Consider the following 15673-nt stretch of genomic DNA (forward strand, 5'->3'; position numbering starts at 1 on the left):
TAGGACTGTTTTGTTCTAAGTATCAGAGAGATTACTGTAAGAAAATGAAAAAAAAATCCAGGTTGATCAGTCTGTTTAAAACTAGGCTGCATTAACAGAGGGATAGCATCAAGATTACCTGAAGTCGTTCCACTGATTAATTGCTCTCACTGTCAGGAAATTTCTCCTTAGTTCTATATAATTTCAGATCTTTGCTGGATTTGAAAAAAATATTGTGCAACATATTATCATATTTGGCGAACAATGCAAAAATGCTTAAAAAATGCATACAAAGATGTATACCAATCCATAATATTTTAAAGTTTGCCTCAATGGATCACAAAAAAACGTAACTTCTTGAAAGACTATAATCCTTACTTGGAAGCCATGTCTCAGTTTAGAACAGAAAACAGAGCATATTGAAGTTTACCTGCAATTTAATGTATTTGGGGTTTTCCGTAAAACAAAGAAATGTTAAGGGAATAATATTGTAGCAAACATCAGATGTGCTAGCCTTATAATATCCTCTCTAAAAACAAATTTATTCTCTATTACCCTGAATCATTTTAAGACGTGCAGAACAGAATAGAATAGAATAGAATAGAATAGAATAGAATAGAATAGAATAGAATAGAATAGAATAGAATAGAATAGAATAGCAGAGTTGGAAGGGACCTTGTAGGTCAGCTCATCCAACCATCTGCCCAGGCAGGAAACCCTACACCATTTCTGACAGATGGCAATCCTTGAAAGTCTCCAGTGATGAAGCTCCTACAACTTCTGAAGGCAATCTGTTCCATTGGTTGATTGTTCTCACTGTCAGAAAATTCCTCCTTATTTCTAGGTTGAATCTCTCCTTGATCCATTTCCATCTGTTATTCCTTGTCTGGCCTTCAAGTGCCTTGGAAAATAGGTTGATCCCCTTTTCTCTGTGAAATGCCCTCAAATATTGGAACCCTGCTATCATATCTCCCCTGGTCCTTCTCTTCAGGCTTTTGTTTTAGCTAATGTACAGCAAACTAGGGACAAACCTTTTCTCCTATTAACTCACAGGAAAAAAAATGGGGATCAACCCTTTTCTCAGGACTGGATTGTTAATTACAAAATGGACATGCAAGTTAGTTCACCAACATGTATTGGTCAATGCCCTGAGAGTTTCTTTATTCCAACAGATATGTACATCGAGGCACAATTTCCCTTTTAAAGGACACCTTTGGTTTCCTTTTCAGACACCCACAAATACAACATTGTGCTGTTTCCTGAAACCCTTCCTGTCAACTCTCCTCCATTCATTATACAGAGCAAAAATGTGGCTAAATCTTGTCTTCTTACTAGTAGTCCTCAAAGGTAACTTTATCCCAGTGTAGAGTTTATTTTCATGTTCTGCTCTTGTATGCAGAGATTACATAAAAAACAAACGAACAAACAAAAACAACCCTCTTTTTAAGGAATCTAATCTCAAGCACTGTTGGTGGAGTCCGGAGGGGATGTGAGAAGACCAGGAGAGTCCCTCCATCTCTCCTGTCAAGCCTCTGGATTCACCTTCTTCGTCTATTATCTGCACTGGGTGAGACAGGCTCCTGGGAAACATCTGGAATTGGTTGCAGGGATTAATACTGTTTCCAGTGGAAAGTTCTACTCAGACAAAGTGAAGGGATGCTTCACCATCTCCAGGGACAATGCCAGAAGCCAGTTATGTCTGCAAAGGAAAAGCCTCAAACCTGAAGACATGGCAGTCCATTATTGTGTGACAGAGACACAGTGAGAAGAAGTGAATCTGAAGCCAAACAAAAAACTCCCTTTCTTCATAGCAGCTCTTGAAGTTGCCTAAGACTCAGGTCCTGTATTAATCAAAGAGGCTTGGTCATTGTCTAGTGAGAACTTCAGCGTGTTTTGTTCTAGGTATCAAAATGGTTTCTGTAACAAAATGAAAAAAAAAATAAAGAAAAAATCCAAGTCCACTTCTCTTTTTATTTATTTTATTTTATTTTTAAAATTTATAAGCCGCCCCACTCCCGTAGGACTCTGGGCGGCTAACAATAAAAACAACATAAAACATGACAAACAAACAGTACAATTACAGTCATCCAGGGGTCAGATGTTATAAACCCCAGGCCTGCCGGAAAATCCAGGTCTTAAGCAGCTTACGGAAAACCAACAGGGTGGGAGCGGTCCTAATCTCCGGGGGGAGCTGATTCCAAGACGTGGGCGCCATCAAAGAGAAAGCCCTCCTCCGCGGCCCCACCAAATGGCACTGCTTGGCCGATGGGACCTGAAGGAGGCCCAGCCTGTGGGATCTAATCGGACGCAGGGAACTATGAGGTAGTAGGCGGTCTCGCAAATAGCCTGGCCCTGAGCCATATAGGGCTTTAAAGGTAATAACCAACACCTTGAATTGGACCCGGAGACCAAAAGGCAACCAGTGCAGCTCACAGAGAATAGGTGTAACGTGGGTGTATCAAGGAGCACCCACTATCACTCGCGCAGCTGCATTCTGGACCAACTGTAGTCTCCGAATACTTTTCAAGGGTAGCCCCATGTAGGCGCATTGCAGTACTCCAGACATGAGGTGACAAGGGCATGAGTGACTGTAAGGAGAGCCTCCCGGTCCAGGTAGGGTCGCAACTGGTGCAACAGACAAACTTGTGCAAAGGTCCTCCCAGCCACAGCCGTCAAATGATGTTCCAAATTCAGCTGTGGATCAAGGAGGACACCCAAGTTGCGAACCCATTCCGAAGGGGGTATATTTTCCCCCGCAAGAGTCAACACTGGACAGTCAACATGATCCTTGGGAGGCAACATCCAAAGCCACCGGTCTTGTCAGGATTGAGCCTGAGTCTGTTAACCCCCATCCATACCCTCACGGCTTTGAGGTAACGGCCCATCACATCGGCCGCTTCACTGAGAGAGCTTGGGGAGGAGATATATAACTGGGTATCATCAGCATACTGATGAAACCTCACCCCGTGCTGTCTGATGATCTCATCCAGCGGCTTCATATAAATGTTAAATAGGAGGAGGGAGAGGACTGACCCCTGTGGCACACTGCATTCAAGGGGCCTCGGGGTTGACCTCTGCCCTCCCACCAATACTGATTGCGACCGGCCAGAGAGGTAGGAGGAGAACCACCGTAAAACGGTGCCTCCCACTCCCACCCCTTTAAGTCGTCGCAAAAGGATACCATGATCGATGGTATCAAAAGCCGCTGAGAGGTCAAGTAGCACCAAGACAGAGGAATAACCCCTGTCTCGGGCCGGCCAGAGATCATCCATCATCGCGACCAAAGCGGTTTCTGTGCTGAAGCCGGGCCTGAAGCCAGATTGAAAAAGGTCTAGATAATCTGCTTCATCCAGAGACCGTCGGAGCTGGAGCGCCACCACTCTCTCTACAATCTTCCCCAAAAAGGGGAGATTGGAGACTGGACGGAAGTTATTTAAGTCAGACAGGTCCAGGGTAGGCTTCTTGAGAAGGGGCCTCACAACCGCCTCCTTCAAGGATTGTGGGAAAGACCCCTCCCTCAATGAAGCATTGATCAACACCTGGAGCCAGCCTCATGTCATCTCCTTGGCAGCCGAGACCAACTAGGAAGGACCAGTTGATTCGGCTTCTGGAATGTAGTCTTTTAGTATCATAGTGGAAGGATCAGAATGAAACTTTAGTATAATTGTTCTAAATATCCAAACTGTCAGACATTCACTGGGGAAACATCTGCTCTGAAAGAATCTCCATTGAGAATTAAGAAGATATGTCAACAGTTCAGTTTTATTCTGGGGGCAATGTTGTAACCAAATCCAACTGCGTATACACCCAGAGGTGGTGTGTTAGGAAATAAAACATATATAATTGGACAAGACCTTGGAGGCTTTCTAGTCCAACCCCTGCTCAGGCAGGAGACCCTATACCTTTTCAGAAAAATGGTTGTCCAATCTCTTCTTAAAAACCTGAAGTATTGGAACAACTTCTGGAGACAAATTATTCCACTGATTAATTGTTCTCACTATCGGGGATTCTCTCCTAACTTCTAGGTTGCTTCTCTCCTTGATTAGTTTCAATCCATTGCTTCTTGTTCTGCCTTCAGCTGCTTTGGAAAATAGGTTCACCCCCTCTTCTATGTAGCAAAATTATTTTTTTTATTATTTCCATAATATTCACTGAAGGGGTTTCAAGAAAATTTCACTTCTCAGGATCCTATAACTCTCACTTAGAAGCTGAGAATTTTTATAAAATGATTTATCCTCAGTGTTTGTTACCATAGAAAGTTTCTGTGTATTTCAAATGTTTGTTGTAAATGAGATCATAGAGGGACAGATTATGATTTTTGGTTTTCATGAAAACATGCTAAAAAAACATGTATACAAATGTATATGTCAATCCAGAAGATTTTGAAGTTTTAAAGATCTCAACAGAACTTTACTTCTCAAGAGACTACAATCTTTACTCGGAAGCCATGTCTGAGTTTAGAATGGATAAAAGAACAAATTGAATCATTTGGATTATTTATTTATTAAAATTATTTGCCACCCAAATTCATTGTTTCTTCTTCGGCCTGCAGCTGCTTTGGAAAATAGGTTAACCCCCCTCTTCTATGTGGCCCCAAAAAAATGTTTTGCTTTTTTTTTTTTTTAATGACCATAAGAGTTTACTGAAAAGGTCTCAAGAAAATTTCACTTCTCTGGATCCTATAACGCTCCTTGATGTATCATTGGTGCTTGACACCACAGACTTTTTGTTTGTTTGTTTGTTGTTGTTATTTTCATCATAATTCACTGAGTCTCAAGAAAAAAATGCCATTTCAGGAGGGCACCATACTCAAAGGGAAGCTGAGAATTTGTATAAAATAAATGGAATAAAACTGTATAAAATAAAATAATGTATCAGTTTATTAATTCACTGAAAAGCTATCAAGAACATACCACATCTCAGTGAGCTACAATCTTCACAGAGAAGCTGATAATCTTTATAAAATGGCGAATTGATGGTTTTGTCACCAGAGAAATTTTCTACATATTTCAAATGTTTTTTGGAAATAAAAACAAAATGAAGGGATTAGATTATCATATTCAGTGAGTATATAAAACAATTAAAACATTATAGATGTTATACCAATCCAGATGATTTCAAAGTTTCTCTCAATGGAACTCAAAAGAACTTAACTTCCTGAGACAGAATAATCCTTACTGGGAAGCCATGTCTGGGTTTACACCAGATAAGTTAAAGCAACCAAAATATTTTGGATAATACATAGATATTTATCATTCTGTTTGAACTGAGAGATTGTATTTGGTCACAATATGACTTAAAGTTCTGAGTCGACTGGATACAACTAGTCTAGAATTCAAAGTGTTCCTTGAAGCTTAACTGCCATTTAATGTCCCAAAGATACTTTTTTTTTCTTTTTTCAGAAGGCAACTAGACTTTCTTGTGTTTCTTTTGAAGACGTTTCGCTTCTCATCCAAGAAGCTTCTTCAGCTCTGACTAGATGATACCGAGTGGAAGGATTTATATTGCTTGCAGACAAATGTTCATTTGTATTCCTCTAGAGCAGAGTTAACCAACCTTTTGGGTGGACTGCCTGGAGGGAAAGCAAAGTGCAGAGAAATGAGTGTGTGCATGGGCATGCGCAAACAGTGCATGCACGATGGCAGTGCCAGCATCCATGTACATGTGCAAGTAGACTGTGCACACCCTCGGCATTGCTGCCTGCACATCCATGTAAGTGGGACGCTAGCACCTGCAAATGGGCTGCTAGTGACCGTGTGATGGTGGCGGTGACACTAGCACTCCTACACATGCACAAATGGGGCCATTAGTGCAAGTGGGGGGGTTGCATGCACAAATGCGTACACTCACCAGCCATTCCCATGGCCCGCTGTCCAACAGGCCTTGGCCCACTGTCGGCCCACGGCCCACAAGTTAGAGACTCCTGCTTTAGAGACGCATTGAAACCAGGGGCACTTGAGTAGTGCAAATGTGTGTGGAGCCTTCTGGCTGCAGGATGTTTTCTGCCCTGTGTCCCTTCACTGTTGAAGACAGGCACGGGCTCTTGGGGATGAATCTGTGCTTTCTGAATCTCCTAATGAAGCACAAATGGTTCCTGTAGCCTGCAATGTTTTCTGGAAATCCAATTCATACTCTCTCACCATTCGAAGGGTGTTCATCCCAAAGTGCATCGCTAAATGTCTATGGAGGTTCTCAGTCCTGTGGAGGTTCTCAGTCCAAACACAAGAAAGTCCAGTTGCCTCCCCCCAAAAAAAGGACGTTTGGAACAACCAGGAACAACCAGGACAGACAACCTCCATAGACATTTGCCATTTAGTGTATTTGCAATGTCCCATAAAATAAATAAAAGTTAAGGAAGCAGTTTTGTAGCAAAGATTCTAACTCTGATCTTCTAAGCCTTTTATATGATCTATAATGAGTAACTTTATTCTATATTACCTTGAATCATTTTGAGAAAGGATGAATATTTTCAATCTTTTCTTTTACTTAATGCACAACAAACTGGCCCTTTCTCCTACTAACCTGTAGGGGGGGGGAAAGTTCCTATGCCTTTTCTTAGGATTGGAATATTAATTGCAAAATGCACGTGAAAGTTACATTCACTGAAATATATTAGTCAATGCCCTGAGGGGCTCTTTTATCCCAACTGTTATGTAAATTGAGACACAATTTCCCCTTTAAAGAGCCCATGGTTTCCTTCTTCAAAGAACAACCCCCAACATAAACCTTGTGCTATTTCCTGAAATCTCTCCTTCCCTCCATTCATTACAGGGCAAAAATGTGGTTAAACCTTGTCTCTTTACTAGTAGTCCTCAAAGGTAATTATTTTCCCTATGTCGAGTTTCTTTTCATGTTCTGCTCTTCTATGCAGGAGATCTCATTTTTAAAAAATTCTTTTTAGGAGTCCAGTCTCAGGTCCAGTTGGTGGAGTCTGGAGGGGATGTGAGAAGACCTGGAGGGTCCCTCCGCCTCTCCTGCCAAGCCTCTGGATTCACCTTCAGTAGCTACCACATGAGCTGGGTGAGACAGGCTCCAGGAAAAGGCCTGGAATGGGTTGCACTCATCTATACTGATTCCAGTGGAAAGTTCTACTCCGACAAAGTGAAGGGTCGCTTCACCGTCTCCAGGGACAATGCCAAAAGCCAGCTGTATCTGCAAATGAACAGCCTCAAAGCTGAAGACACGGCAGTCTATTACTGTACGAGAGACACAGTGAGAGGAAGTGAATCTGAAGCCAGGCAAGAACCTTCCTTTCGTCAGAGCAGCTCTTCAGCTTGACTGATCCCCAGACCATGGATTACTCAATGAGGATTGATTTTTGTTATTTCCATCATAATTCTCTGAGTCTCAAGAAAATTTGCCATCTCAGGAGAGTACAATGCTCAGACTCTTGATTAGCCAATTAAGATTGATCACCTTTGATTGAGAACCTCGGGACTTTTTTGTTCTAGGTATGAGAGAGATTGCTGGAAGAAAATGTGAGGTAATGAAAATGATTTGAAAATTCCAGTTCCATCTTCCCTGTTTACAAGGTGATTTATGTTCAAGAAAAAACAAAACAAAACATGGAATGGAATATTGTCTTTTAGCCTCATGGCAGTAGCCTGGAAATGAAACTTCAGGATAAACCTTCTCAACATCCAAACTGCCATTCACCTGTTGAGGAAACATCTGGACCAAAAGAATCTCCTTGGAGAATTAGGAACAGGCTTCACCTCATTTTTTGACACTAGGGGGCAATGTTGCTACATGAAATCCATTTTCTATGCACCTGGTGGGGGTGGGGAAGGAAATAAAACAAATGTAATTAGATATTGTCTCATTGTGGATGCTTGATATATATATATATATTTTTGTATTAATTCACTGAAAAGTTCTCAATAACTTTTTGTTTGTTTGTTTGTTATGTCCTTAATAATTTCCTGAAAATATTTCAAGATAATGTTCCATGTCAGGAGAGTACAATGCTCATGAGGAAGGTGCAAAGTTTTATAAAATAATGTAGAATTGATGTTTGTTAGCGTAGCAGAAAACTGTCTAGGCATTTCAAACCTCTGCTAGAAATTGTAATAATTCAATGAAAAGTTTTGAAGAGAAATTTACATTGCAAGCGACTTCAATATGAAACTGGGAAATTTTATTAAAAGATGGAGTTTTGGTTTTCGAAACCAGACAAAGTTATCTAGGTATTTCATATATATATATTTGATTTTTTTAAAAAAACTAACAACCTGGTGCTTAGTAAACAGCATGTTGTCTGGGTTCACATTTCACAACAATCAATAATAGTCAATTTCTATCATATCGTACTCTATATAACAGCTTTCCTTGATTTTCTCTCCTTCCCATATTATTCTCTTTTGCAAACATTAGGTTAATACAGTTCTTAATATTTTTCGTAACAAAGAGGTTAAATATAAACATTTTTTCTAACATTTATCCAATTAGTAATAGCATCAATACAAAACCTCTTTTCTAGTTAGTCCTCTTGGTTGCATTATATGTCCTGTTTTCAACATTCTCATTTAGACTTTTTCCCCACAAAACTGAAGTCATTTTTATCTGTCAAGATTTTCTCAAAATTAATTTACGGTTAAATATCTAAGCTGTTTCCCCTCACAATAATTCTCCCAACAATTACATTTCTCATATCATAATAAATAAATAAATACAACACAATACAATACTACAAAGAATAAGAAAGAAGTGAAAGAGAAAGAAAAACATTTCTCTCCAACTAAAATTCATTTATATCCCCCATTTTTTTATTTTTAACCCTATGCCATTCAATATTTACTAATTAAGTAATCCATGTTATATTTTAAACATATTCAAACAAATACTTAATCTTTAAAAAATGCATCTGATAAGACAGTTACATTTCTCATATCATTAAAAAATATTTTCACTGTATTCCATTCATCGCTGGTTGAGCAGACCTTATTATATTTTAACCATATTCAAACAAATGCTTAATCTTTAAAAATTGCTTCTGATAAGTCCAATCTTCTAATCCCTTGGATCTGATTTTAGCCTTTTTCTTTCACCAAATGGCTTTTCTCATCCATCTATTCCACTTAGTTAAAAAGTCTTGCCATTTTCTTGTGGATGTTGTTAAGGATGGGAGAGACAAATCAAGTAAGATGTTGATTTCTTTTATCTTTTTTTGTCTCTTAAGTCGTAGATTTTTAGTATCTCTATAATCCATTTTGTCAGGCTTTTCTTCTTATCTTCAGCTTTGTTTTGTGATTCTAGGGTGTGGACTATCTCTTCCAGTTCCAAGGCTTCAGTCACGTCTTGTGTGTTTTCCTCCATCTGTGTTAAATTCTTTCATTTTCTGAAAATCCTTATGTTGTGAGGTTAATGTAAAGTTATGTCCTTTTATGTCATCAAAATTGTTTTTAATTTCATTGTGGTTTAGAGCAGGGCTTTTCAACCAGTGGTACGGGTACCACTTGTGGTACATTGGCACCTGGCAGGTGGTATGCGACCATCCTAGAAAAGTATTGGCGGGGGAGGGGAATGAGCTGAACCAGTGACAGCACCGCACAAGACTGAGCGAGAGATGTCTGGAGCTGCAGGGCTGTCAGGGCTCAACGGAAGTGCTAGGATCAGTGCCAGGCTCCAGCTGGAGCTCGGCGCTGATCCTGGCACTTCTGCTGAGCCCAGAAGAAGCACCAATCAGCTTGAATGTTGCAGCATCTCCAGAGTCTTGTGATTTACATTCAGATGCTTGGCAACTGATTCATATTTATGATGGTCACAGTGTCCCAGGGTTATGTGAAGTGACCAAAACCTGCTGCAACCACCCAGCAGATGGGTGGAATAAAAACTAAACACCCCCCACCCCACCTCCACTGCCAATCCCCAACAGAAATGCTCACAACAATGAAAACCTCAGACAGGAGGAAGAGCACTGCTGGGTGGGCAGACAGGTGTCTTGCTCGTCTGTGGCTTGGGGGGCACTTTTTCAGTGCCATTGGAACTTCAAACAGTCATTAAGTGAACTGTTGTAAGTCGAGGACTACCTGTACTTTATCACTTTTTTCCTTTTTTGGGGGGGTCATCAAGTTTTTGACACCTTGCTAGGCGACTGGTGGTACTCGGATATTGCCATATCTTAAAAGTGGTACAATGGGTGAAAAGGTTGAAAAGCCTTGATCTAGGTCAAGAGTAGGCAACCTCGGCTCTTTTATGACTCACGGACTTCAACTCCCAGAATTCCTGAGTCAGCTGACTCAGGAATTCTGGGAGTTGAAGTCCGTGAGTCATAAAAGAGCCGAGGTTGCCTACCCCTGATCTAGGTATTTCAAATCTTTTCTGGAAATGGAAACCACATGAAAGGATTATATTATCACACTCAGTGAACATATGAAACAGTTAAAACATTATAGATACTAATATATACACCAAACGAGAAGATTTCAAAGTTTTCCTCAATGGAACTCAAAATAACAACTTCCTGAGAGAGTATAATCCTTACTGGGAAAGGCCTGCTGGGTTTACACCAGATAACCCAAGCAACCAAAATATTTTGGATAATACAAAGAGAATTATTTTTTATTCTATTTCAGTTGAGAGACTGTCTTTAGCCACATTATGAATTAAGTTTCTGAGTTGAGTGGACACAACTAGTCTAGCATTCAATGTGTTCCTTGAAGCTTAACTGCCATTTAATGTATCTGGGATGTTCCATAAAATAAACAAAGGTTAAGGAAGCAATTTTGTAGCAAACATTCTAACTCTGATGTTCTAGCTTTCTATATGGTGTGTAATAAGTAAGTTTATTTTCTAATACCTTGAATCATTTTGAGAAGGGCTGAAATATTTCAGGTTTTTCTTTTAGTCAATGTACAACAAATATAGAAGTGGTGGGATTCAGCTGGTTCGCACCCCTTCGGCAGAACCGGTAGCTATTTTTTGTTGCCCAGGCCCAGAATGGACTTCTGGAAGCGGCATCCACACAGAGAACCAGTTGTTCACATGTTTGAATCCCACCACTGACTAATAGAGAAACAAATGGGTCCAAACCCTTTTCTGAGGATTGGAAAGTTAATTGAAAAATATACATGCAACTTGTGTTCACAGAAACAAGTTAGTCAATGTTTGGAGGCACTCTTTTATCCCAACATATATGTAAATTGAGACACAATTTCCCCTTCCCCATGGTTTCCCTTTTCAGACAACACCTTCCAACATAAAACGTGTGCTATTTCCTGAATCCTGCCCTGTCAATTCCCTCCATTTTATCAGAGAGAGCAAAAATGTGGCTAAATCTTGTGTCCTTACTAGTGATCCTCAAAGGTAATTATTTCCATTATATAGAGTTTATTTCCACATTCTGCTCTTGTATGAAGGAGATTTCATTTTTTTTTAAAAAAATATCATTTTCTTCTTAGGTGTCCAATCTCAAGTAAGGCTGGTGGAGACTGGAGGGGTTGTGAGAAGACCTGGAGAATCCCTCCATCTTTCCTGCCAAACCTCTGTTTTCACCTTCAGCAGCTACCACAAATCTTGTTGGAAATAAAAACAAAATGAAGGGATTATATTATCATATTCAGTTAACATGTTAAACAGTTTTGGAGGCCAGATATTATTTATTATTCTTATTTCCTTAATAATTCATTGAAGCATCCTCAAGAAAATTGTAGGATCATTCAATGTAAAACTGAAAAATTTCATAAAAAGATTTCAAACCTTTGCCCAGAAATGGAAACAAAGTGAAAAGATCACATTATCAAATTCAGTGAACTTATAAAACAGTTAAAACATTACAGATATGAATACATACACCAATCTAGAAGATTTTAAAGTTTCTCTCAATGGATCTAAAAAGAATTTAATTTCTCAAGACACCAAAATCCTTACTGGAGGGGATCTGGTTTTATGACAGATAAGCAAAAGCAAAGAAAATACATATATTTTGGATAATACAAAGATAATTATTTATCATTCTTTTTCAAATAAGAGGGTTTATATGGTCACTATATGATTAAAGTTTGACTTTGTGACTTGAGCTAACTAGTCTAGCTGAAACAGTATTCTTTACAGTTCACCTGCCATTTAATATATTTGGGATTTTCCATAAAATAAACAAATAAGAGAGTTCATTTGGTGTATTTTTCAGGCTTTTCTTTTATTTAATGCACAGTAAATTTGCCCTTTCGCCTATTAACTCACAGAAAAATAAATGGGTCCCAATCTTTTTTCTTAGCACTGCAATGTTAATTACAAAATGCACATGCAAGTGATGTTCAAAAGAAGTGTGTTTGTCAAAGCACTGAGGGACTCTTTTATCCCAACAGATATGTAAATCAAGACACCATTTCCCCTTTAAAGTAGCCCCATGGTTATCTTTTTTGGACAACTCCTATCAACATAAATCTTGTGCTATTTCCAGAATCCTCTCTTGACAATTCCATCCACTCATTAGAGTGAGCAAAATGTGGCAAAACATTCTCTTCATTCTACTAGTCCTCAAAGGTGATTATTTCCCCCATATAGTTCCATGTTCTGCTCCTCTATGCAGGTGATCTCATTTAAAAAAATGAAACAAAAATAAAACCCTTTCTTTTTAGGAGTGCAGTCTCAAGGACAGTTGGTGGAGTCTGGAGGGGATGTGAGCAGACCTGGAGGGTCCCTCCGTCTCTCCTGTCAAGGGTCTGGATACAACTTCGGAAGCTACCACATGAACTGGGTGAGACAGGCTCCAGGGAAAGGACTGGAATGGGTTGCAGGCATCTATGATGATTCCAGTGGAAAGTTCTACTCCGACAAAGTGAAGGGGCGCTTCACCATCTCCAGGGACAATGTCAAAAGCCAGATGTATCTGCAAATGAACAGCCTCAAAGCTGAAGACACAGCAGTCTATTACTGTACGAGACACACACTGAGAGAAGTGAATCTGAAGCCAGACAAAAACCTTCCTTTCTTCAGAGCAGCTCTTCAACTTGACTGGATTAGTCATTGAGGATTGATCTTTGTCTAGAGAGAACTTCAGGATGTTTTCTTCTGGGTATTAGAGAGTTTGGTGTAAGAAAATACAAATTGATGAAAATAGCTTGAAAATTCCAGTTTCACCTTTCCTGTTTAAAAGGTGATTAATGTTCTGAAAAAAAACAACAACCATGAAATGGAATATTGTCCTTTATTATCATGGCAGAAGCCTGGAAATCAAACTTCAGGGTAAACCTTCTAAATATCCAAACTGTCATTCTTATACTGAGAAAATAACTTCATCAAAAAAAAAAAAAAATCCTTGGAGAATTAGGAATATGCTTCCCCTCCTCATTTTTGACACTAGTGGGCAATATTGTATCATAAAATCCCATTGTGGATACATGTCGTGGGGGAATAAAACAAATGTCTTTAGATATTTATTTATTTATTTATTTATGAGACTTATATACCGCTTTAAGTGCAAGCACTCTCTAAGCGGTGTACACCAGTAAGCAATGTGTGTATATATATATATATATATATATATATATATATATATATATATATATATATATATATGTAGGTCTTTGGTTGTTCGGGTTTTCTCCCACGTAAAATTGGAAGTGTCTTGGCGACGTTTCGACGAAGTCCCATTCGTCATCTTCAGGCTGGTGCTTTCAGCTTCGTGCCTCGAGCAGCTGTGTGTGGTCTTGGCTGTTTCTTCCTTTTAACTGCCAGTGGAGGTATGAACTGATTGGGTGGGAGCTTGGCTGTGTGCTCTGATTGGCTGGGGGTTGGCTGTGCTCTGATTGGCTGGGGGGGTTTTCTGTTTTCTGCACAAACAGAAAAATATCCACCATCCTTAGAAACCCCAAAGATAAAATTGAATTAGAAAATCAAGGAGTATACGAAATCCCATGCACCACTTGTCCCACCACATACATCGGACAAACCAACAGAAGAATAAGTGCACGCATTGAAGAACATAAGAACTCAGTCAAAAAAGAGGAACCAACATCTTCCCTGGTCCAACACCTTAAAGCCACAGGACATGAAATTGACTTTAAAAATACCAGAACCATTGCCAAAAGTGAACATTTTAATAACAGAATAATCAGAGAAGCCATCGAGATAGAAAAACGCCCACACAGCATGAACAAGCGAGATGATACCTCCCGCCTACCAGCCATTTGGAAACCCGCCCTTATTGACAAACGACTCCCTAACACAAAAAATGATACCAGACCCACACTCACAAAAACCACACAGGATGTCACCACCAAACATCCACGCAAAAAACAAACCCAAAGCCACACTGACTATGAGGCACGACCACAAACCAGAAGCCAGACCACAGCTGCATCATTAGCCACTTTAAACCCCCCCAATCCATACATGAAGCAAACTGACACCCTCCATGAAGAGGAAGCACGACCACGAACGCGAAGCCAAGGAATGGCAGGGCAGCCCAAAATCTTGAATCCCTCTGCAACTCAGACTAACCTGAGCACAACCAAACAGAACACTCCCCCAGCCAATCAGAGCACAGCCAACCCCCCAGCCAATCAGAGCACAGCCAGCCCCCCAGCCAATCAGAGCACAGCCAAGCCCCTAACCAATCAGAACACACCTCCACCCAATCAGAACACAGCCAAGCTCCCACCCAATCAGTTCATACCTCCACTGGCAGTTAAAAGGAAGAAACAGCCAAGACCACACACTGCTGCTCGAGGCACGAAGCTGAAAGCACCAGCCTGAAGATGACGAATGGGACTTCGTCGAAACGTCGCCAAGACACTTCCAATTTTACGTGGGAGAAAACCCGAACAACCAAAGACCTACATACAAATACCCGCAAAAACCTCAGAAAACATATATATATATATATATATATATATATATATATATATATATATATATATATATATATATATGAACACAGTCAGCTAAAGTGGCCTGCAGTAAGTGTTTACCATAAACCCACCCATACGGACAGGATTCTCCACTGCAGGAGTAATCACCCGGTGTCTCATAAGGTCAGCTGCATTAGAACGTTATTTAAGCACGTTGACTCCCACTGCAGCACAGTTGAGTCCAAAACGAAGGAAAGGAAACATCTCCTCTGTGCTTGTCAACAGAACGGGTATCCTTTAAGAATTATAAAGTGGCATGGCACAATACCCAAACCCGAAGCAATCAGCAGAGGGATGGGTCACTACCACAGAAGACACGTATCTCTTTGCCATATATTAATAACGTCTCTGAAGCAGCAGCCAGACTGTTGGCCCCCTATAATATAGAAGTGACCCATAAGCCCAATCAAACACTATGTTCGAAATTATGCACCCCAAGGACCCACTCCCCGCTATGGAAAAATCTGCGGTGGTTTACAAAATTGACTGTAAAAACTGTCAAAGTAACTATGTGGGCGAGATATCCAAATGGCTAAAAACCCATTTACATGAGCACAGACTGGCTGTAAGAAGGGGCGAGCAACATTTGCAAGTGTGGACGCATATGGCGGAACATGGTCACCATTTTGATTTTGACAACACACGGTTTATATCCAGTGATGCTATGAAAGGGGGCCGGCTATTAAAGGAAGCCTGGTTTTCAGATAAGGACTCAATCGATCGCCACGTAGATCTCTGCCCAACACAGCAGGCGCTGAGGAAATGGAGTATGAAACGTCACCCCACTTGCTGCAAACAACCCAGCCAAGGCTTACAAGACCGAGGAAATAATAATGTATTTA

General features: G+C 40.1%; 1 protein-coding gene across 1 annotated transcript; it reads left to right on the forward strand.

The window, feature by feature from the left end:
* Nucleotides 1-6691: 6691 nt before the first annotated feature.
* On the forward strand, nt 6692-12949 carry LOC120303614 (immunoglobulin gamma-1 heavy chain-like). The gene is made up of 4 exons (XM_039333331.1): nt 6692-6797; nt 6881-7217; nt 12413-12462; nt 12558-12949. Exons 1-4 carry the CDS (start codon nt 6758-6760, stop codon nt 12947-12949), a joined length of 819 nt encoding a protein of 272 aa, XP_039189265.1. The 5' UTR covers nt 6692-6757.
* Nucleotides 12950-15673: the final 2724 nt, after the last annotated feature.

The sequence above is a fragment of the Crotalus tigris genome, unplaced genomic scaffold (genome assembly GCF_016545835.1).
Source record: "Crotalus tigris isolate CLP2741 ecotype Arizona unplaced genomic scaffold, ASM1654583v1 scf7180000024473.799607, whole genome shotgun sequence".
Taxonomy (NCBI): Eukaryota; Metazoa; Chordata; class Lepidosauria; order Squamata; family Viperidae; genus Crotalus; species Crotalus tigris.

Excerpts from the sequence above, each read along its gene's own strand:
- LOC120303614 (XM_039333331.1), top strand. The coding sequence starts at position 6,758 with ATGTGGTTAAACCTTGTCTCTTTACTAGTAGTCCTCAAAG. Across the intron at positions 6,798-6,880 it reads TTTACTAGTAGTCCTCAAAG|GAGTCCAGTCTCAGGTCCAG; the intron begins GTAATTATTTTC and ends AATTCTTTTTAG. Across the intron at positions 12,463-12,557 it reads CATTCTACTAGTCCTCAAAG|GAGTGCAGTCTCAAGGACAG; the intron begins GTGATTATTTCC and ends CTTTCTTTTTAG.